General features: G+C 34.3%; 1 protein-coding gene across 5 annotated transcripts in view; it reads left to right on the top strand.

Annotated features, from left to right (window-relative positions):
- Positions 1-20,877, top strand: part of CEP120 (centrosomal protein 120) — a 61,225-nt gene extending 40,348 nt beyond the window's left edge. For all 5 annotated transcript variants that reach the window (XM_030968591.1, XM_030968586.1, XM_030968587.1 and 2 more), the window contains exons 13-21: positions 507-603; positions 693-845; positions 1,482-1,571; positions 1,956-2,048; positions 3,671-3,832; positions 7,274-7,396; positions 8,823-8,921; positions 17,760-17,905; positions 18,581-20,877. In XM_030968591.1, coding sequence (XP_030824451.1) covers positions 507-603; positions 693-845; positions 1,482-1,571; positions 1,956-2,048; positions 3,671-3,832; positions 7,274-7,396; positions 8,823-8,921; positions 17,760-17,905; positions 18,581-18,821 — 1,204 coding nt within the window. In that variant the 3' untranslated portion in view covers positions 18,822-20,877. The remainder of the gene's footprint in view (positions 1-506; positions 604-692; positions 846-1,481; positions 1,572-1,955; positions 2,049-3,670; positions 3,833-7,273; positions 7,397-8,822; positions 8,922-17,759; positions 17,906-18,580) is intronic.
- The last annotated feature ends 1,934 nt before the right edge of the window (positions 20,878-22,811 follow it).

The following is a 22,811-nucleotide window of genomic DNA, read 5'->3' on the forward strand; positions in this document are numbered from 1 at the left end:
GCTGAAGCTTCCAGAAATGTGTTTGTAGAAATCCAAGGATGTTTTACCACAAATTATATGCTAAGTTACTTATATTGTGGATAACTAGAAGGTTACTGTTAAAGTCTAAACAAGGAAAGGTAAGGAAATTTAATGAGTATCTTAAGTTGAAGTCAGCAGCAGTGCCTGTATATGAACAGTTACATCATTAGAAAGATTTAGGACTGTAGGTACAATTTTGGATTATTCCCTCATTGCAGGCATGTGTTGATTATAGTAATTTGTTAGTTAAATAGGTTTCCAATGCCAGGTTTAAGTCAGAAGGCTTGCCATTAATTCATAAACTAGGCCCTAACTTAACAATATGTATAGGAGAGCATGTTTGGGCTCTCACATGGGCAGCTGTTTAGAGATTCTGAGCTTGCACAGAGCAACTTCAGCTTTGCTGTTTTGGGTGTTGTCTTACAATTCTTTTTCTGTATCTTTAGGCAGTTTTAATTAAAATAACATTCTAATGCTATTTACAGGTCAGGCACCAGAATAGCAGAGCTTTCATATGCCATCACCTTGGAAGACTACGGACTTGTCAAAGTGCAAGAAGTTATGGTGTCAGATTCTTCTCAAGTAAATTTTATATAAATCTTTTCTTTTTCCTTTGAACATGTCTTTGACAACTTGAGGTTCCAATGAAAAATCCACTCTTATTATATCAGGATGTAGGTGCTGGTCAGCAGCAGCATGTCCCTCACACTCAGCTCTGCCGTGCCCCAGAAGACCATCCAGAACCTCGAGAAACTCTGGAATACAAAGCAGCATTGGAGTTAGAAATGTGGAAAGAAATGCAAGAGGACATTTTTGAAAATCAGGTTTTTGCTCTGTTTTTTATTACCTAAAGTATGGGATTGCCAGAGAAGTTTTAGTAGAATTGATACAGATAATAACTTTAATTATATTTTATTTTAGCATTTCAAGTAAGAACTAGATTTTACTTATACAGGATATTAAAACTTCAGATGTAAACTACTCCATTCACAAATTCCATGCTCTTACTTAAGGAAGAAGGTTAATTCTTAAGTAAGTGAAGAAAGTGCTGGGTTTGAACTGCAGAATACCATCTTCACAATTTTCCATTACTCTTTATAAAGTACAATAGATTCAACATTCAAATTATTGATGTTAAATATTAATTCTGTATTCTGTTAGTTGCATCTCAAAAACCATTGCTGTCTACTCTTGAAGTTGTTCTATGTGTTTTTGTTTATTTATTTTGAAAAGGTAGTGAAAATCTAGTCGTTCTTTGGATATTTTTCTCAAACATGCATTTACTTTACATTTTGTACTTCAGTTTAAGATGTCTTTCACTATCAGAATCATATCTTGAGTTATACAAGTCAGCATACTAAACACTTTTGCTTCAAGACGTAGATCTGCTAGTACTCTAAAGGTGCACTTTCAGCAACTTTGATCTGGTTTGGGATTTTCTTTTTTTTTTCCTCTAAAAGCTTAAAAAGAAGGAAATGGTCCATATGCAAGCACTTGCAGAGGAATGGAAGAAAAGAGACAGAGAGAGAGAGGCATTAGTGAAGAAAAAGGTGAGGAAATTCCTCCTTATATTTGCAGAAAGTCTAAATTGTTATAAATCTAACAAGGTATTTGGTAACATGCATCAAAGGGTCTGTAACCCTTTAACCTTTGCAGCTACTGATATGCATGCAGCTAGTCTACAACAGTGCAAAAGAATTAAAAGTAGCCTTTAATCATAGAATATTTGTTAAAAATTTCCTTAGATTAGTTTTGCTGTATATGGGAGCTGTTTTGACTGCATTTTACTTGCCTAGTCAAAAAACCCTTCTGTGGCCTATGGGTTAGAAGTAAGTACTCCATTGCAAGTTCTTAAGAGCTAGATATTTGTTTTATATAGAAATTTTAAAATAAAAGCTATCAATATTTTATACTTTTTTCCATCCTTTGTTTAGGTAGCAGAATATAATGTTTTGGAAGGACAGCTTCAGAAAACCCTGAGAGATCTGGATAAGCGAGAGAGACAGCTTTTTAGTGCTGAATCGGAGGTAAGAACTGGTTGTATTAAACAATGTAATTGCATTAGCTACTTCTATAAGGTTTGAGTTTTCAAATAGTGACAGCTGTGCTTTGTGTATAAGATACTAACTAGACATGTTCATAGTGATATGCAGAGGAACACTAGCAATTAAGCCAAGTTTTGTTACAGCTACACTTTTTTACAGAAATAGAAATTCAGTGAACTTTTAAATGGGTTGCTAGGATTACAGAACTGTAAACCTTCTATTCTTGACAGAATTAATGTCAGTGCAGACATTTGTGTAACATTAGCATATCTCTGTTTTAAGTTTAGCACTGCCAGGTGAGTGTTGTACACATACACAAGAGTGCCTCACTTCAAGAAGTAATTGCTAGATTGTTTGTTGAAATACAAGAAGGTGACAGGAAGATCTGGGAGAAACTTCAGGTTTTGTTATCCAACATTTTCAGAGTTCCTACTTCTGTTTATTTTTTCCAATAGTGACAGGGTAAAAGAGGATGCAGGAGAAACCAGTAACTACCACTGTACTGAACAACTCCAATCTGGCAAACTGTGTGTGACTTCAGGGGTGCTGGTCATATGGAAAGAGAAAATAAACTGCCTATTCTTGTATTTCAGAACAAACTCAAAATTATGTAGGTAAAATACTGTGGTGTTTTAGCTGTCCAAACAGCTAAACTTTATCTTTCCTCTTTGTAACTCAAATCAATTTTTCTAGCCTACTAATGCCTTCTGTGCTTGTAACAAATTGATAATTCCCAACACAGAAATTCACCAGCTGAGCTGGTATTCTGTTTAGTACCCTGGCTGTCTGTACCTCAAGATGCAGTTTGTGCTGTAAATAGTGTTTTGACTTCAGCATCTGTGCAACAAAATCTGAACAAAATTTGGTGCTCAGGTTTGGCCAAGTGCATTTCAGTCTGAGTAGAAGTAGTTATTTTGAATCTTATGTAGATTTTTCTAAAAACTTTCTCAAAGTTTAGTAAGATTCTAACCTGAGAGCTAGAGATTATAAAAATCAGTGGGTTCAAAAAACATCTGGTCAAAATGATGTAGTGTTCAGTTAGCAAATTACAGTTTGAGAAACAGGACATTGGAGAAGTTTCTATTCAGCTAGCAGTCATCTGGGACAGTAGCATCTTTCTAGAAAGTTCAAACGTGTCAAGGATTGTTCTTCTGTTTATCTTGATGAGAAATTATCTCAATATGCTCAGCTGGAGCAGTACAGTCTCACTGACCTAAAGACTTCTTGGCTGTAGCTGTGACTTTCACACTCTCTGCAGTGAATTGGAGTATTTAAGCTTTTCACTGTGTAGTAGGAAGGTGGAAGTGAAACCTGCCTTGAGCAATCATGTAGAATCATTTAGATTGTACAGAAGAGCTCCCGAGAGCTTTGTTGTACAGTAGTCAAGCAAGAGTATATTTGTAGCCCAAATACAATAATTGGCAGATTGTCCAGCTGCTCTCTATACATGTTCTTACTGAATTTCAGTTTAACTAACAATCTTGTTGTTTAATTTCAAAAATTAATAACAATTTTTCTGTCATGAATAGCAGTAACAGTTGTAAGGCTTTTCAAGTGAAGCTCTCACTCCTATGGATTAATGTAAATATGTATCTCTTTTTAAGCTTCAAAGAGTAAAGAAGGAGCTGCAAGCAGAGCATGAACGAAACCTGCAGGTGCTTCAGGATTCTGTGCGTCGAGCCAGGGAGGAATGTGCACACCAGCTAGAGCTAGAAAGGTCAAAAATCAAACAGCTGGAAGAAGACAAACTTCGCTTACATCATCAGGTATGTACACAATAAAAGTGAGGATTTTTCTAAGAATACCAAGTTCAGTAGTGATTTGGAGGCAATTGTGTTCTGGCAACTTTGTAACAAACATTTTATTTAAATTTGGTATTTATGTGCTGAGATCCATCTGTATCAGTCTTGCTCAGTTGTATGACCAGTTTGCAGTGTAGCGCTTGTGATTATTTTTTCAATGTTGAAAATCAAGTTTCGTTTAAAAGCTTACATTACGTGAAGAGCCTGAACAGCAGTGTACATTTCAGTAACTTAAATAATTATTGTTGATTAACATCTAAGTAGTTTGACCATGCAGTTAGTTTTATTCTTCTCTTGCAAAAGAGTATTTCTGTTATCCTTATTGGGACAGAAGGGGAAACTCTCTTGTTATAGCAGTCTTCTATTCTGAGAGTAGTACTTTCTAAACAGAAAATTTAGACCGTGTTCTGTTGTCCTGTAAGCTAACTTTGGCACTAACAACAAGGATAGTCTAGACATTTTTCCTGACTGTTAAAGTAAACTGTAAAAGTTAGTACTTATTTTTTTTAGCTGTTATAGCATTAGACACATAATTTGTTATTAAGTAGATTAAATCTTACAAATGCTTAAGTGTTCTGAAAAGTATTTTGTTTATGTAGATTAATTACTTACTTTGGTGTTTTTTGTGTCTGATATGTGATAGTGACAATCCAGTATTAGCTTTCACTGTTTGAAGAAGAGTTGTAATAGATTTTTGTGAGCTTTTTAGTTCTGTAATAAATACTGTTATTAACATACTTCTTTACTTGTTAGCATATGTTAACCGCAGTACAGTGAACTTTTTTTAAATGTAGCTAATACAAAAATGTTGCTAACCTTGAAGATAATTATTTTGAGTATTCTACTTCAGAGCACTCACTGAATCGAGATGAAGAAACTGCAGAATGCAGTCCTATTCAATGTGATAAGCAGATCGCTTTTGCATTTTATGTGTTGTTGGCAGCTGCCAGTAGCTCTTGTTCAAGTGGCCAAATGCCACCAGCTAGTATTCTTAATTATTCATTCTTTCAGCTCCCACTGACCATTTTTAGCTTCAACAGACCTTTTCTAAATAAAATAGAATCTAAATAAAATAAAATCACAATCACTTTATTTTTCCTATTCAGAACAGACATACAGTTGTCAGACCGAAGATCACTTAGCTCAGTATTATGGTGCAGCAATGGCTGGATTTAGAGGATTAAAAAAAAAGGAAGTGAGACTCTGAAAAAAATGCAGTTTTGGTATATCCAGCAATACCATCAAGGGTTATATGTACTCTTTGCCAGAATCAGTTTCAAACTCAGTAGCCGCCAATGAAAGTTTTCTTCATGATCTCATATGATTCCTTTAAAAAAGTATTTAGTATTGCAACATTCTATGGCAGTGAGTTCTGAAATTTAATTATGTCTTTTATATTTAAAAACTTCTTTTTGTTAATTTTAAGCACATTTCTTACTAATTACGAAGGCGCCTTTAGTGCCTGTGCAACATACTGTTGCTGATTACATAGATGGCTGTCATACTGTTTCTCTTCCAAACACAAGCCCCGCTATGTTTTCTCTTGTTTTGTAGTAAGGCCATTTTTTCCGGAGCATCCTGGCTGTCTTCCTCTGTGCTGTTCCTGCTACGCTTCAATATGTGATGGTTGTTGCCACATATTGTGCATGAGACAGGCTTTTTTCTTTTGCTTTGTTGGGGGTGAGATTTTGTTTGCTTACTTTGGAGTTTCACTCTAGGGCCCTGCTCTTTGTAATGTACACAAGCAGAAAGTTTGTTGCTACCAGATGAATCTCTTCCTTTAAGACCTTTTTGGATGTGGAGTTTTTTGTCTGTGTGACTGTTTTGGGTTTTTTAACACAGAATATTCTGGAATAAGTAGTCTTATTCCATACCTTTTAAAGGGATTTGTCAGTACACAATTTCTACACTTAGACACCTAAAGATCTCTAGAATTCAACCTGTTTTGAGGTAAGCCCCACTATGTACAAGAGGAGATCCTTGAAGCATTCACCTTGAGGAACAACTTACTTTCTGAATAAGGAAGTTGTGCTTTATTTGTGGGATTTTTATAGTTTCCTCATGTCCACAGTTCTGAGGTCTCATAAGATATTCAGTTTTTGAAAGTGTTTCCAGAACAAAACAAGAAATTAAACATTGTTATTGAAGTTCCAGGGAGAGCTGATATTTCTAATAGCAAAAGAAATCAGTTATTGTCTTTGGCATTATGTCTCTGTCTGTTTTAAAAATAAATAGGTAAAAATGAAAGGTGTTAAACAGCAGTATCTTTTGTTCAAGTTCAATAGGTTATTGTAGTTCTGTGAGAAAAACAATGACAGCAAACTCTGTTTTTGTATCACTCCCTAGGAAATATCTTTGCTTTCTTACATCCATTCTGTAACAATTATAAATGCAAAAAGCAGAAATCTGGGAGAAAAATAAAGCTGACCCAATTAGAAGATCCAAAGAATTAAACTATTATTGTACTAGTAGAAATTGTTAGCTTTGAAACAGAAATGAGTTGTCTAAAGCATTTTCACCCAGTATTTAAACTGTGGGACAGAATTCATGAAATACTTGCATTATCTAGTTGGACATAAATACAAGATCAGCGCATGGGATCATTTTCTAGTATGGAATACTTCAGTTCCATCAGGTGTATTAAGGTATTTATAGCTGAGTAATATTTAACAGAAGAAGAAAACCTTACAAAAAGTTCTTAGTATTTTTAATATATTATAAAAAATGCTGTTAAACCTTTGACTTCATTCCTTTCTCTGTAGCAAGTAATTGTGTATTGGCACCATTTTTCAAATTACCCATTGTATGTGAAAAGCAAAGCACTCTCTTTATAAAAATCTTCTTGAAACTGTGGAAATACTGTGAGGGCAGAGGTACTCATTATTAAGTCCTTAGTCACAGAAGCCTTTCTACTTTAGGCTTTCTTCTAAATCATTTGGCTGTACAAAGTATTAGTCGTTTCCTTTCGCAGACATTCCTAAAAATGTTATGCTGTGAAATTGAGTAAGTAATAAAACTTCATATAGTAGATAACACTGGCTTTCTTCAAAAGATGTGTAAATCTTAGTATTATGCTTTCTGTATTTCTTCTGCAAGTTGTTTTAGAAATGTGAACAAAAATGCGCATAAATCTTGATCTTATGTTTATGAGGACAGACTTGTTTTTTTCTTTCCAGTACTGAGCAAAGATCCTCCTTAAAACTCTTGCTATTAAAACATTGCTGTGTGCCATCATCAAGAAATCATTAATTATGAATGTGTAACTTTCAGTGTCTGTTTTATATCAGATAATTGACAGTAAAATGTTTGTTCCAAGGACTAAGAAGTAACTTAAATTCTGTCTTCTAATTATTTGTCTGTGAATGGGCTTTTCTGCTAACTTGCATTTTGGTTTCTTTATTGTAGCTTTTTGAAGCAGAAAATAAGCATAAGACTTTGGAGAAGGAGTTCCAGCAATACAAAGAACAGCAAAGTAGCAAACCAGAAATCCAGCTACAATCAGAAATAAATCTTCTCACTTTAGAAAAGGTATGTTGGATTTTTCTATTACTTAAAAATTGTCACAATGGTGTGTTCACTGATAAAAGGGATGTAGAATACTACTGTGCGATGAAATGTTAATTTGTCCATTTTGGTTTACTTTTTCCAGTAATTTCTTCAGAGTTTAAATATTCAGACACAAATAACATCAACAGTGGCCTTATTTCTATAGAGGAAGCAGTAATGTTAGCCTCTAACACAGGAAAAAAACGTAACCTATATATGAATAATGATTTATGATGGGGTCTCTGAACATTCTGTTTAAAAAACTAAAGAAAGATGATGATTTTCTTGAGGATTAATTTAAACTGGTTTTCCATTATTTGCATTTTCATAATTAAGTATTTCTGCAAAGAGGTTGTGTCACTTATCAATAAAATGGAATCGCTGTCATAAGTTGATTTGCTTAAAAGCAATATATTTCCACAGTAGAGAATTTAATTAAAGCCACAGATATGGTCATTTAATGCTCAGAGTTATTGTGAGATTTGAGTAAAACTGTTGGTGAAATAAGCTGAAAAAAAAATCGGCCAGTCTTCTTGGCACAAAATATACTCACTAATATGGCCTGTCTGTATTCAGTCTGTATGTGGCTCTGTGCTTTAATAACTTCAAATAATGCAAGCAACTGATACAAAGTATTTTTGTGTTTCTACAGACTTTTTAAGCTCTTAGATTAAATATTTTTAGATTTCCTATTTTTGTTAGATGAACTAAACAAACCAGTTCTTTAAGATCTTCACAAGTTTAATGAAAATAATTTTTGTCAGATTCAAAAAAGTACTTCCTCAGAGATGTGAAAAATACTTAATTTTTAATTGTGTTTATAAATATTTTCATTTGTCTTTGAATACAAAATTTTTGCACAGATAACGAAATGAATTTTTTTAGCGGTAGAAACTTTTGAGGATTATTTAGTTGGTAAGATCATAGGTTCACACTAGATACAGAGATTTTAAAGAATGGCTGGAGCAGATGGGTATTTCAGAGAAAATAATGTAGGCCATATCTTCCACCAGCAAACTAAAAAAAAATCTATGTACCTTTTTAAGAGAGATTTATCCATCAGCATTTTCATTAAATTAGTGTTTATAACCTTACTTTGAGTAAAAAAAGGATGAGGGGATGGCTGATCTAAGAATCTTAAATTTAAGGTTACATCAGCAGATTTAGTGCTAAAAACTAATCTTTTTCTTTGTATAGACGGCCATCCAATAAAAATAAGGTTATATTTTAAACAAGAAAGTGTTCTTGTGCCATAATATTTATGTTATAGTGTATAACAGCTTTAGATGATGTTGTATATTATGCTACATAAACACTTTTCTTAAACCAGACCCTTTGTATATATACATCTTTCAGTGATTGTTACTGCTTTTATTGCTTCAGCTGATATGATTTTAATTGCTTTTAGGTTGAACTTGAAAGAAAGTTAGAGTCAGCTACCAAGTCAAAGCTTCACTACAAACAACAGTGGACAAGGGCTTTGAAAGAACTTGCAAGGTTAAAACAGGTATGCAGGTTTTCACTGGTCATATGAGACAACCAAGTTATTGTTGTGTTGGAAGCTGCTGGGATTACTGTTAACTTCTGTTTTCATGTTATTAGTGTTTGTTTTTGCGAAGTAAAGCTCTCAGCTGTGCTTTTAACAAAAATGAGAACAGCAAAACTGGCTTGTGTTTGACTTTGAACTCAGGAAAGACCAAGGCTCAGACCTGCAAAGAAGGCTGAACTGTTTAAAAGCAGACGTGATTAGAAAAATAAAAGGTTTAGTTTAATTCCAAATAATTCTGCATCAGCTCTTCCAGGAAAATATTTTGCCACAATCCCAACCATCTCGGTCAGTTACATAACTGTTTTGTATTTTATTTGTATAATGAATGAAGGGTAAAGATGAGAAACAAATCTTCACTTTTAGAAATAAGGGCTTAAGTTTTGATGAATACATAAAATGAAGAAAACTTAACTTACACTGGATGTGAAATTTTTCTCTGCTTTTAGAAATTCTAACCTCATACTAATGTAATATGCTATTTTGCTTCTAGGTTTTAACAGAGCTCTTAGGTGTCTGTGGGCATCTATATAGATACAGTTATATACTTTTGACTTGAAATTACTGTTTAAACATGCAGTAGTAGCAGCTTCATCCTTGTTGAATCTGTATTATATGTTGTGTTTTGTCATCATCAGTCTTTCGTGAATTCCAGTAAACATTAGCTAAACAATGTGCTTAAGAATGGCTAGCACTTCCATTGGCCCTGACAAACAAATTAGTAGATCATTAATCCCAATTGATTCATGAACCTTGACGTGAACACAGACCTTCAGTATTCATATTTAGTAAAAGGTTTTTATTGCCTGTGTTCACACCTACTTCCAGCTTGAGGAACAGTGTTGGGTTTTCTTAAAGATTATGGTGCCTGCTTCATTTCTACTGATAGAATATTCAGGTTTTGGAGAATAAGAAGTTAAGCCCGTGTTCTTCTAGTTTATAGTGCTTCTTTAGTCTGTATTTATGTTTGAAGAGAGTCAATGCACACCGCAATGATTTTTAGTTAGTAAGTCAAAACTAACCTTCATTTGCAGCCTTCAAATTGTACCTTTTTTGCCGAGGGATAAAAGGAGTCTTCTACAATTTGTGAAACATCTATGCTTGAGAAGGTGATAGGAGGAATATAAATCTTATTCCTCTGATAAAGATTTCTTCAGCAGTCATGAAATACCGAGCCTATTTTTTCTTGCCATGTTTTAAAATCTCCCATAGATTAAAAGCCAAGATTGTCACTTGCCACACTAACACTAATGTATATCATTATCAGGTTTTTGTTACAAATTTCATCACCAAAGACCTGGTGAACTGAATTCATTAATATGTGTTGATGGTTTCAACTGAACCTCTTGCGGAAAGTCTGAACCATGAAATAAGTTGGCATGTGCAGTGGATTATGCTACCTAAAATTTCTACAACAGAACAAACCCTTTCAATGCAGTTTCTTGTGGTTTTTATACTCCTGTGCTTCATCTGTACTTAAAACCTTTATCAATAGACTAAGTGACTTTAAAGAGCCAAATAAAAGTTGAAGCAAATCTGATAAAAAAACTTACTGTGTTTTAAATATAAATTTGGAAACTGTAGCTTAAGGAATTCTAGATTTGCTTTAGTTCAGATGATTTGTGCAATTGTGCATAGTCTGACCAATTTCTTGTTTGAATTGGATTAGTACCATGTTAATTTTGTGTTGCCTCTGGTGAATAGCCACAGGGCTGTAATCTGTGCCAGTAATTTGTCACACCAAAGCTCTCTAGAGAACTACACAAAACATTTGTGTAGTGAGGATTAGACGCTGAAAGCCGTATCGTAGATTGTTAATAAATGTTAATGACAAAACCCAGCTGGTAAGTCTTGGAAATGAGATCTAATGCTTTGTGCCCATTGCCAAAAAAATGTTTAAACAGAGATTTCCATTACTTAAAGGTGACCTGGTGCAGTCAATTTGTGAATTAAAGAAGCATAATCTACAGGCTAAGCATTTAGTAAAATGCTCTTCTGATTTGCAACCATAAAAGTCAATGTTTCCTTAATTAAAAAGTTTTCTTTTACTTTGGAACTAGTTCTTAGCACACATCTGGGATAGTTTTATATTTTGCAGAATATGAGAGACACAGCACATAACTTAAAGTATGGGACTGTTAATAGAATATGATCTAAGTTTCTCTGTGGGTAGGACTTTGAATGCTAAGCACAGTGCCAGTTTTATTGAAGTACACAAAGGCGCACATACATCATATTTACCTGTACTTAGAAAATACAGAAGTTAGTTAAATTTAAATTAGTTTGTAAAATTGAGTGACAATAGACTTCACCCAGCTTACTTTTCTCTTTTACTCAGGAAAAGTCTGTATTAATGCTTCAATTTTTATAGCCCTGTTCAACTTTTAGGGAGACAAAAATGTCATCAAATTAACTACATAATCTGTGCACCCAGGTAAATGTTAACATTTCTGGAGATTTCAAAAACTCTTTCAGTGTTTGGTGATTGGGTGACCTAAGTACTACACAAACAAGATTTCCTATTTACTTTTTTTTATGTGAACATTATTTCTCAGAGGAATCATCACTATTTACATGAAATTGCATCCCTGTTTACACAGAACTTAGTTATCAAATTTAGTACCTGTCTGGGTGTAAGAAACATTTTATCAAGACAAGAATCAAAATTGAAATGTCATTTTCAGAAGTTGATTATCTCAGTTAGATTTACTCCAAATAGCCAAAATCTCAAAATGTACATGCATCCACTGTTCTGGAAGAAGTATCTTTGTAAGTTTTCTAATGTGTTTGTGTCCTACAGACCCATTAGAACCAGCACTGAAGTATTTGTTTAAAACAGCATAGACCATATTTGCTGGCTGACAATTCATTCTGTCTTGTCCAGTATCTTGCTTATCCACTCAGTAATTAATTTGATTAATTTATAAGTAATTTAGCCAAGGATAGGATGTAAATCTTTGTTAAAAAAATAAAAAGGCACACACATGCACACAAAAAAACCCCACAGTTGAAAGTCTAAATCTTGGTTAAAAACTGTGTCTTGAAACCATCCAGGCCCTCCTACTGACTTGTCAGCTCTGGGTTATTTTCAGAAAACTTTACTTGAGTTCCTTAGCTTCAATCGTAAGTTTTTCCCACAGACTTGCATGGTATGTATGAGTGGGAGAGTGAATAGTGGCTGCTATTTAGCCATTGTTTAGTCTAGTGTATGTATGTTTACATCTCCCTTTTGGATTTATAGGCAGCTATGGCAAAATAAAGATTGTGCTTCCTTGATTGAAGAGCCTCTTAACTAAAGCACCTGGTGGCATACAGGGATTCTTTAATGATCTGATTATAATTCAGATTTTGATGATTTTTTATTACCGGTTAATTTTTGTTAAATGCTGATATTTCTATAGTATCATAAGTTTCAAAACGTGATTGAGATTTCCACCATACAAGCTTCTAAAACAGTATTGCATTCCTCAAGCACTACATTAGAGACGAAAACCAGTGAATAAAATTAGTAAAACCTTGAAGTATGTTATCTGATAACTAGAATGCAGAGTTGTTTGGTATGGATTTATTTTGTTTGTGGAGGAGAATGGAAAAATGTGAAATTAATAAGGAATATTGTCGATGAGTATTATTTAAGGAGGTGGATGAGGGGCTGAAGGAAAAGGAGCAAGAGGAGTAGGAGTATTAGAAGTGCTGAGAAAGTAGTGCAGGAGAAGGTGTCTGCACCAACTAATACATATTGCAGAGATAATTCTTGGTGTTCTTGCATATGATATTCTTGATTAATCTCTTGCTGCCTTACTGTGGGATAGTGGCTGATGATTGGGTGATGGTGCAAGTACAATATATTTGCAAGTGTTCTGAGTTTCTGGTGGGTTTTATATTCTGTTCACAAAGTTGCCTTTAGTCCAGCAGCTGATGATTCTGGAATGTTCCCTTAGGTACAATTTAAAAATACAAAAGGTTAGGAACAAAAATAGTAGTACTTATTGAGATTTGAAATAGCCTGACTGTATAGAATAAGCAGTTGGGAATAAATCTGAAATATTCCTTATTTTAGGATATATTATAGGAGTAAAGTTTGGAAAGTTAGCCAGAAAGTCTTGACTGAGAGTTTTCAGCATGCAGCATGTATGTTTAAACTTGTGTGCTCTGAAGTACACTTGAAGAATACCAAGTATTCAACTATAACTCAATTTTTCAGTATACACAGAATAAAATGAAGATTGTTGTTTCAAGAGAGGGATTTAGAAATGTTGGACTTAATTTTATGCATAAAGTAATTGTGCAAAGTGTCTTATTAATTGAATTTTTACTTTGAAACATCTCACAATAAATTCTGCTACATTTCAAGTCCTGCTATACAGTAGAGCTCTGGTCCTTCCCTGTTTAAAAAAGAAGAGTGGTTGTTGCTCAGTGGATTTTTACATTGTCATGGAAAAAGTGGATTTAATACCTGAGTGTCTGATAAAGTGACACCAGTTTCATCACTGATATGAGTAAAATATCCTTCTTTCTCTCTCACTATAACAAAATACAGTCTTTTCATGGTCCCTCAACAGATCATAACAAAATTGTATATAAATTAATTTAAAGTGAGCTAGCCTCCCTTCTTATCAAACTGTTGTAAATCCTTTGCCATCTTCTTGTATTGATGGATTATTAGGAAATGGGCTTCTCGTGCTCCGCTATGAATGGTATACATAGAACAAGTTTTCTGTTATGCACCCTACAAATTGTTATGACAGACTTTTTAAAGGAGTCAAAGACTAATGTTGGGAAAGACATTTGAAAAGCACAGAATATGAAGTGTGTAATGTAAATTACACACAGGATCAATCATGAAAGAATTCCTTCTCACTTGTCTGTTTTCCAAGCTGGACTGTCATGAACTGAATGGTAAGAAAATCTTGCTTCAGCAAATGTTGATTTTTATTTTTTAATTTAATATGATTGTGCTTAAATATTGCTTTTCAGGGCCATAACATGGCACACCTCTAAAATTCTTGACTTTCAGGGACTTCAGTTAATCTGGACTTTTTCCCTTTACACCCCAAATAAGTAAGTGCCAAATATTTGCCATGTTTACATCATAATTTCATTAGTAATCAAATTAGATATCAAATCACATTTATCTGAAAGGAATTCCTACCCAACATTAGCTTGGAGACAAAATGTACTGATAAAAGTGTTTCTCTCCTTTATTGAGTAAACAAGAATTTAGCACACACTATGTTTAATCTTGCTTCCCTGCAAATCTAGGACTGTTGTCCCTAACAGAGAGTATGCTCACTAGTGGCACTGGTTTTGGTTGATTTTGTGTTTGTTGGGTTTTTTGATAGAATTTTTCTCCGGAGAAAAATATCAAAAGGAACAGGAACTGAACAAAGGATTCTGCAGAAAAGGCTCCCTTTTCCTTCCTCTCTCCTTGCCTTCTTCATCATTCTCTGTTGTCTCTTTCTTGGTTTAATTAAACATTATTAAAGATATTTATTTAAAAGTTACGGTTCTCAAATGAATTCGTTCAGTGAGGGCATAAAGGACCAATATAAATAGTGATCTAATGAATATGAAAGCATTGGGAGTAGTGTGTCCTCTTTGTGGTCTGATAGATACAGTTTAAAATAGACATTGTTCTATTAACATTAAGAACATGTACTTTGTCTATATACCACTTCTTTAAGCTAGTCTAAAATGCCTTTTTTGCTCTCAGGTTGCCATTGTGAGCATGTTGCTGGGCAGCAAAAATGTATGGATCATTGAACTTCCCTGCCTCAAATAGTAACACATCAGTATGTCATGAAACCTGTGGTCCCACAGGCTGCTTCAGTTATGCTTTCCTTCTGCAGTGCAGGTGGAAGAGTACTTTCAAAATTTTCCTTCATAGATCAGAGTAATATACTTCTCAAACTGAAGGACTGGATTAGAAGGCTTCTACTCAGTGTAGTCACAGCTATGTGATTGTTTGTGTTTATGTGAAAGCATTGCTGTCCTAGTAACAAGTGCTACTCTGTTTTGCATCAGTTTTCTAGTATTTAGTTTTTGGTCAATTTTTGCACAATGTACCTTCAAAATTAACTTTCTGACAGAATTATTGAGATACACTAATTTTACAGACTTGGAGTATTAACCCACTCTCTGCCTCTTGCATAAAATACTTCTACAGTACTGCTTTATATGTAGGGGTTGTTTTTTTCCAAGCATAAATATCTTCTTTCAAAACTTTCTGTGGTCAAGAAGCTCCTTGTGTGCTCAAGCATATTGCTTAAGTGATTAGCTTCCATTCTTTTAATAACTTGAATTATGTCTCTAGTTTGAAACATACCTAGTTTTGAGTTTCAGCCATACTTTTCTTTGGGTGAGAAAGACCCAACTAGTTGAAATTATGTGAAATTATATGAAATATCAGTCTGGTCCATACAGAGGTCAGCAGTAGGTGCACAAGATCTAGAAATGCAGCTTGGATATCTGAATAGCCTCCAGCAGCCCTCAGTCAGTCAGTTAAGTACATTGTGAGCCAGCAGGTGCATTCATGCTATTGTCATTAATGGACATAAGTGAATGTATTCTTTATTTATCTATTTCCTCTTCAAACTGTTTCCTTTTCATTTTTGTCCCCATAGTATCCCACTCTTTACACATCTACTTTTTCTCTGCTGAATTACATTGTAACAGAAGCAAACTTCCATAGTGATTTCTTCATTCAGGAATATGTTGAAGGGTAGATGCTTGTGGAATTCCACTTTGCCCTTTTTGCTGTTGTGGAGATGATCAATTGCTATCCTTTCTCTGGTGTTCTAAACCCTGAGTCAGCTGAGAGGGCTTTTTGCTGTGGCTGCTTAGTTGTGTGTTTGGTAGGAGGTTTCTTTGGTGTGGTGTTTGGTTGGGTTTTTTAAGACTGGTGGGAAGAGTGACTTTTCTATAAAAGCTAGATTAATTCTTCCTGGTGTACCCCTATGATGTGTTAGGTTTGGGTTTAGTTATGGTTTCAACCAGTTTGGCTACTATGGAAGTTAAGTTCTGCTGGTCCTTCTTGGGTATTTCTAAGGCCTCTATTTAAATAAAAAATAAAATAAAAAATGGAAAAATCGTTATTCCCGTGATGTAAACACCAGTGTTGGTTTAAGACTAACGTCCAGTCAGTGTCACAATTTTTTGTTTGGATTTCCTTATAACTCTTGAGAATTCTAAATATCAGCAGACTGTAGTAACCTGTTTCAAGTACCTTGTTTAATCTACAAATGCATACATATACTGTTTGTATGTGTAGATTATTCTCAGACCAAAGCAGAATAGGTTTTATTACAGCATTCTTCAACCCTTTCCCGCATAAAAAAGGATCTCTCACACATGGGAATATCCTTCTGCAGTGAATTCTTGATGGAGAAGGAAGGACTATGGCCTTATCTTCACCAAGTGCTTTTTCTATGCTTCAGTCATCTATCAGCTGCAGACTCTGGCAGAATTCCTGCTTCTGGTAGTATGTATGTATCTCTTTAGCAAGATGTTCTTCAAGATTTATAACCTGTCTCACTGAAGTTTTAACATTTCATTTGGCTGGTTGGTGTATTGAATTTAGTATAAAAACAAAGCTTTTAGAGTCTTTAGGGTTGATTTCTTGTTGAGTACTTCTCTGTTGTGTTGTCTATTCACATTAACAGTTGAAGTCTTTTTTAATACCAATTCCTTTTGAAATTCAGATTTTCTTGCCCACTATTGATCATCAACAGAGAGTGTTTAATATGCTGGCAGCTGGAATTCAGGAAACTACCTTATTAAAATCTTTCAAATAATATGAGGTTGACTGTGTAAATAATATGCTTACACATATCAAGCAAAGAAATTACCTTTTTTTTAACCTGCATAATAAATATAATACAGATTGTATTAATAATCAAACACTCCAGATGAAAGCAATGTCAGAATTGCAAAGATAAACTTGCACTTCACAATATGCCTAGATCCAGGATGTTTGTGTAACTCCTGTCTTATTTTGTAACTACCCGAGGTGTCTTATTCTGGGTGTAAGAGTGACTACACAGTTAGTGCACAAGGTCATATGGAAAATGACAGGGAGAAAAATTAGTGAAGAGAGGACCATGTTTACTAAATCACTTTAGTGTCATGAAGTGGATTCAAGCCTTCGTTTTTTTGGTATCTGTATAGAGCTTAAAAATTAGAGCCAAGCAAACTTTTAGAATGGCTAGACTGATTTTATTAAAACCACAAAATGAGTTACCTAACATTTTACATAGTAGTATACAATTGCAAAAGGACGCCTTGCCAGAAATTTTTTTCCAAGGCCTATTTTTTAACCACAAGTTGTAATTTTGAAAGCACTTCTTAAAGCTTTGATACTAGTCACTATGGGGCTGATGATGGAAGTTTCCTGCAGCTATTTAGCTTTTGTTTTCTGAAAAAGTTTCATATACCGTGTAGTGAAGGAATAAATCTCAGTAGCTTGAGCAGTTCCAGAAGTGAAAGTTTTATGTCTACCAACTTAAGCTTGAGTTAGTAAGAGCATTTGTTAATAATTTTGCTATTTTGTTAATGGGAAGATATCTCTGGGTTGCAGTTGATCCAACCTGGACAGGTTTACTGTGATGAAGATAGTCAGTGATCTTACTGCATGATAGATATCACTAGCTAAGACATTGTGTTAACTCCTACATTTCTAACACTCCTGGAGATGTAATTGTCATGACTTCATTACTAAAGTGCTGCTCTGTTGCTATAATTAGCACTTTTACATGTAATCATGTAGTCAACTGAGTTATGTCTTCACCCTTTCCCACTCAGCGTGAACAAGAAAATGCAATGGCTCACCTTAAAAAGCAGCAACAAGAGCTCGAGCACATGAGGTTGCGCTATTTGGCAGCAGAAGAAAAAGAGCTGGGGAAAACAGACCGGCAAGAGCTGGAGGATATCAGAAATGAACTTAACAGGTATAAAAAGTATTTATAAGATTCCTCCCCAACTGTTGCCTTTTCTTCTATTTTCTTGCTGTGAGCCTCAAAACAGGAGAAGATTCAGTTAAATCAAGATTATAATTTGCTGTCAGTTCAGTGAAAGAATATGGTTTAGTGTCCCTTAGGTAAAGATTGCATGTTTGTAAAATGCAACAGTACAGCAGTGTAGAAAAATCCATGTTTAACACAATGTGGTTTATTTTTTGTTAAGGTCACAGATGTACAGCACCAAGCTTTTTGTCTATTTTAAATCATCAGTTCTAAGCATAGCTGCTGTGTTAAGAAAAGAACAAGTCATATTTTATTCTGATTTTGAATACATTAAAATTTTTAGTTTATCTAATGTTGTCCTCCAAAAGTTGTCTGCACTAGTTTTGTATGTTGAACACTTCTGAGTACAGTTTACATTACCAAGCAGAAGCCTTGATAGCAAGTATAGTTACATATGCACATACAAAAGGTTTTGTTAATTTTTAAGTTTTACATTTCTTTTTAGTTGTAGTTGTTTTCCCCAGAGACAGAATATTTTTTTACCTTTCACAGATTTCTTTATTTTACTTTGTATTTCAGTAGATAAACTAAAGACTAAATGCAAAGATAATCAAAGTAAGGATTAATATTCTCTAATTATTTCTATTTTATCTATATCAGGCTAAAACAGCAAGAAGAGGAGAGAAAGAAATTGCAGGATGCTAGAGATAATTCTGCTGGTAGAGTGGATAGTCTTCATTGTAGAAAAATAAATGAGAATACAGATGATTACCTCTCTCGTCTGATAGAGGAGAGGGATACCCTGCTGAGAACAGGAGTCTATAATCATGAAGACCATATCGTAAGTGAACTTGATCGTCAAATCAGAGAAGCTATTGCGAAAAGGAACATCACTATTTAAAAGCATGCAAAAAGTTTTAGAAAGAGCCAAAATCTGAATAGGGTGACTTTTATAAGCCTATAGTACTTTGGGAAATACGTAACATCATGCTTTGTTTGCACATTATGGTCAGCTCTCTTTGGAGTCAATGTAAATACTTGCAACATGTCAAGTTAAGCACAGTTGTAAGTTTTTTGGGGGCAGTGACTGTTTGTTAATGTTTTTATACTCATATGTATATATATAATTGTGTGTGTGTAAATATATTTATCTTGTGTACCCTCTTCTTAAATGTTTCCTACCTCTTTTTGTATCACCCAGACTAGGTTTATTTGTAATATTTTTAATATTGATTCTAAGAGGTTTTTAGTCAATGTTGTTATGATTTTGTTCAATTTTTAAAAATATCTCTTCAGCTATACTAGGGCAAAATGACATCAGCTGTTTTCTCTGACGAAACTCTTAATTCTGAACTGAACTAAAGCACTGACCCAGTGTTTATTATTTGTCATTTAGTAAAAAACTAACTTTTGCTTCTCTGACTGGAGCTAACATAACTAAGTTACGTAATAAATAAGAGACAAGATTTTGAGTTGAGGGGGAAAAATCAAACCTTATGAAACTGAAGCCAAATCAGTCATTAACGAGCCTGATTGCACAGGGTTGCCCTAGCAGCTTTGCACATGTCCTGGTAAGGCTACACCCAGGAGGGTGAAGACCTTATTCAGAAGTATACATGCATTCTTACATCAATCCCTAATGAGGAAAGATACCTGAAGCCATAATTCTGAACACAAACATAAAACAAGATCTTCTCTTAGTTAAGATGTTTTCTTTAATCAGGATGTAACCACTTTCAAGTTACTTAATATGTTTCAAAACATGTTAACTCATTACCACTTAAATTGTATGTAAAGTTTTTGTTTGATTGTAGAAGTACAAACAGCGTGCAAGGGAGAAATCCATAATTAATGTTAGTTTGTCCATAATCACAATTGAAAAACTTTTGTTTTCCAGTTTTCATTCAATTTCTGTTAGGTTTGTGTGGATCTACCTAGTAACAGTAACTTACAACACTGTCCATTCAGTAAGCATTCTTCTCTGTCCTGTAGTCACAACTGTTTCTGTTTGAATGTCAAGTACAAAAATCATCTTATGATTTATTACTTTTAGAATGAACAAAGATACCAATGGAAAAAATAGTGGTTTGGATTTTTTGCATAAAATCAGTGAACTTTCATGGAGAGGCTTGTATACATGAGACCTTCCTGGTTTGTGTGGCATTAATTATAAAATGGGAGGAGGGGTATTTGTATGTGACTTTAGCTCTCCGTGCATTGTTTGTCCTCCTCCTTACCATGAGTGTACGTCCTGCTAAATAAACTATTCATTTAGACTCCTTAGAAAAGTTATAAACAAGCTGTATAAACTTTGAGATCATATTCCCTGAGGAATACTTGAATACTTATCAATACCAGACTTTGTAGTAAATGCTTTTGTAGATGTATTTTTCTAAGTAGTGTGCTTGGAGATGCCTCTCCACTAGCAAAGAAAATACCACCCTCTTAAGTCCCATAGAAATCCATGAAATGCAATTTTACAATACTTTTTACATTGTACAGTGTGATATCACTGATGCAGGGTTATATGCAATTATTATAAATGATGCAGTTGGCTTCTATCTTGACAGGAGAACTTGTTCATGGCTTTTTTTCTTCAAATGCTTGCTCACTTGTGTAGTTTCTTCTCTAGACACTGGAGGGTGCCTGAGACTTAAATATTGCAAAGACAGTGTTGACTAAATTTTCATTACTGGTTTCTTTTTGAAGTGGTGTTTTATGACTTTTCAGGTGTATTATTTTATGAAATAAAATGAAAATTCAAATAAATATCAAGGACTTTGCATTTATTTTTTAACTATGGATTTGAGCAAATTTTGTTTACTATTTCCAGTCATATGACAGTCTTTAGTGTTTGAATCTATAAAATAATAAACTTGTTAATGGAAGTTAATTATCACTTCTTGGTTTTTTTAATAATTAATTTTTTAATTGAGTCTCTTCTGTGGCGTGTCAAAAATTACAATCATGTTACTGTATGTTTTAAAAAGAAACTTGAGTTTTCTTTCTTGCAAATCAAAGTACTGAGTAAGATGAAACATGGAATGCTTGTTTTTAAAAATGTTTATAAACTTCATCATTTAAGCTATTTTGGGTCCATTTAGCCACTTGAAAGGTCACAGCTTACAAGGTGCAAAGCGTAAATTTTGTGATTATTAAAACAACTTACATAAAATATGTTTTGTTTCATAATCATTACTCTTAGTGTTCATTGTTTGTATTAGAATGAGGAAATTATGGATAATCTAAGCTGCATGTTTTAATTTAAATTTTTCCAGCACAATTTGTCTCTGCTTCAGTCTGAACTAGTCCAGAAGCAAAATATATGTTTGTAGTAGATATGTATACCAGACATGAGCTCAATATTACTGTCTTTCAAAGAAAATTATGTTGAGTTCCATTTGCCTTTTTGTTACCTCAAAGCCATTTTGGAGCTTAGAGTTTCTCAGTGGAAAGACCAAATACCATTTTTTTAATCAGAAATGTCTCAAAATTTGTATCTTAATCTCTCTTCATTTTATGAGACATGCTGTTTCAAACACATGCATGGAATAAGAAGCCCATTTTAATTTACCCAATAAATAAAGGCTGCTGGAAGTGAGATTTGTGTTTACAGGTTCAGTCCTGGTTCCATAGCCAGAGAAAATGTGGGGGGAAGAGGACCAACTGCTAGACCCTCCTGGAATTCTGTCAAAGTGCTATTGATTTTATTGCACCCAGGTTTCACTAGGGAAGCTGATGGAATTATTTCAAACCTAGTACCCTTGCTGCCATCTGGTTCTGTGAACCCAGATGGCAGGGGTGTCTGTTCTGTGTCAAATCAGTTCCAGCTTCATCTGCCTTAGGATTTGGACCCAGAACTTGCAGTTCACTTTGCATAAGGAAACTTTGATTATCTCCTGTACTTGTACAGTCTAGTCTAGCAAAAGCACTGATCCACTTTGAAATTAGGGCATTTAGAAGCACTGTTGTTTTTTCATTATGATCTTCAGGCAGATAATCCCTCCCTGTGTCTTTATGTGGTTATTTTTCTTCCAGGGGTGAGGACTTGCTGCTGCCTCAAATTACTTACTACAGGTTTAAATGTAGGGCTGGAAACCTGGATCTAGTGTTTGATTGATATGGAGCATTTGCTAAGTTGGGAAATCTTACAAACAAATAGACCTTTTTCCCCTGATAATTGTTAGATTGTTTCACAGAAAAATTTGGTCTAAATTCTTATTTGCATATTAAAGCAGTGGAATGCTTATATGTCCAATTATTTAGAAATAGTGCAGTTTTGCTTTGAATCTGAATTATTTTAGTGTATAGTTACATTACTGATCTTTATAGTATTTTTTTATTTTGGAGTGAATCTCTAAGCATTGTTTCTATAATATTTCAGCAGTGATCCAACACTTCTAACACTAATATGCTTTCTGAATTGCTGTTGTGGAAAAGAAGCATTGTTATATCTGGCACTGAGCTTTCAAGTATTCAATCTGCAGTTCTCCTTCATTGCAGTTTAAATGTTTCTCCCTTCCATCCACTGAGATAAACCTTAATGCATGGCTAAAAACAGAAGTCCTTTATCATATCTTCTAAGTGCTACTGGAGTATTTATACCGGTTATTACATATTTACACAATTATTTATTTTGCTACTACTGTGCCTAAATGATCGTGACCTGTGTCAAGGCTTGGATGGGAGGCACTGGCCTCACTATTGTTAAAGACAAAGCTGTAGAAAGGCGGCTGCATGCTTAGATCTCATTTCATTTGTTTCTCCAGGGGGTTGTATTAGTAGTGTTTTCATTAGAAATGTTTTTACAGATGTCGGCTATCCAGATATGAAGTCCCTGTAGTGGAGAAGCAGTCAGGAGTTTGGCATTCAGAACAGAAAGGGAAAAAAA

Source organism: Camarhynchus parvulus, chromosome Z (assembly GCF_901933205.1).
Source record: "Camarhynchus parvulus chromosome Z, STF_HiC, whole genome shotgun sequence".
Lineage (NCBI taxonomy): Eukaryota > Metazoa > Chordata > Aves > Passeriformes > Thraupidae > Camarhynchus > Camarhynchus parvulus.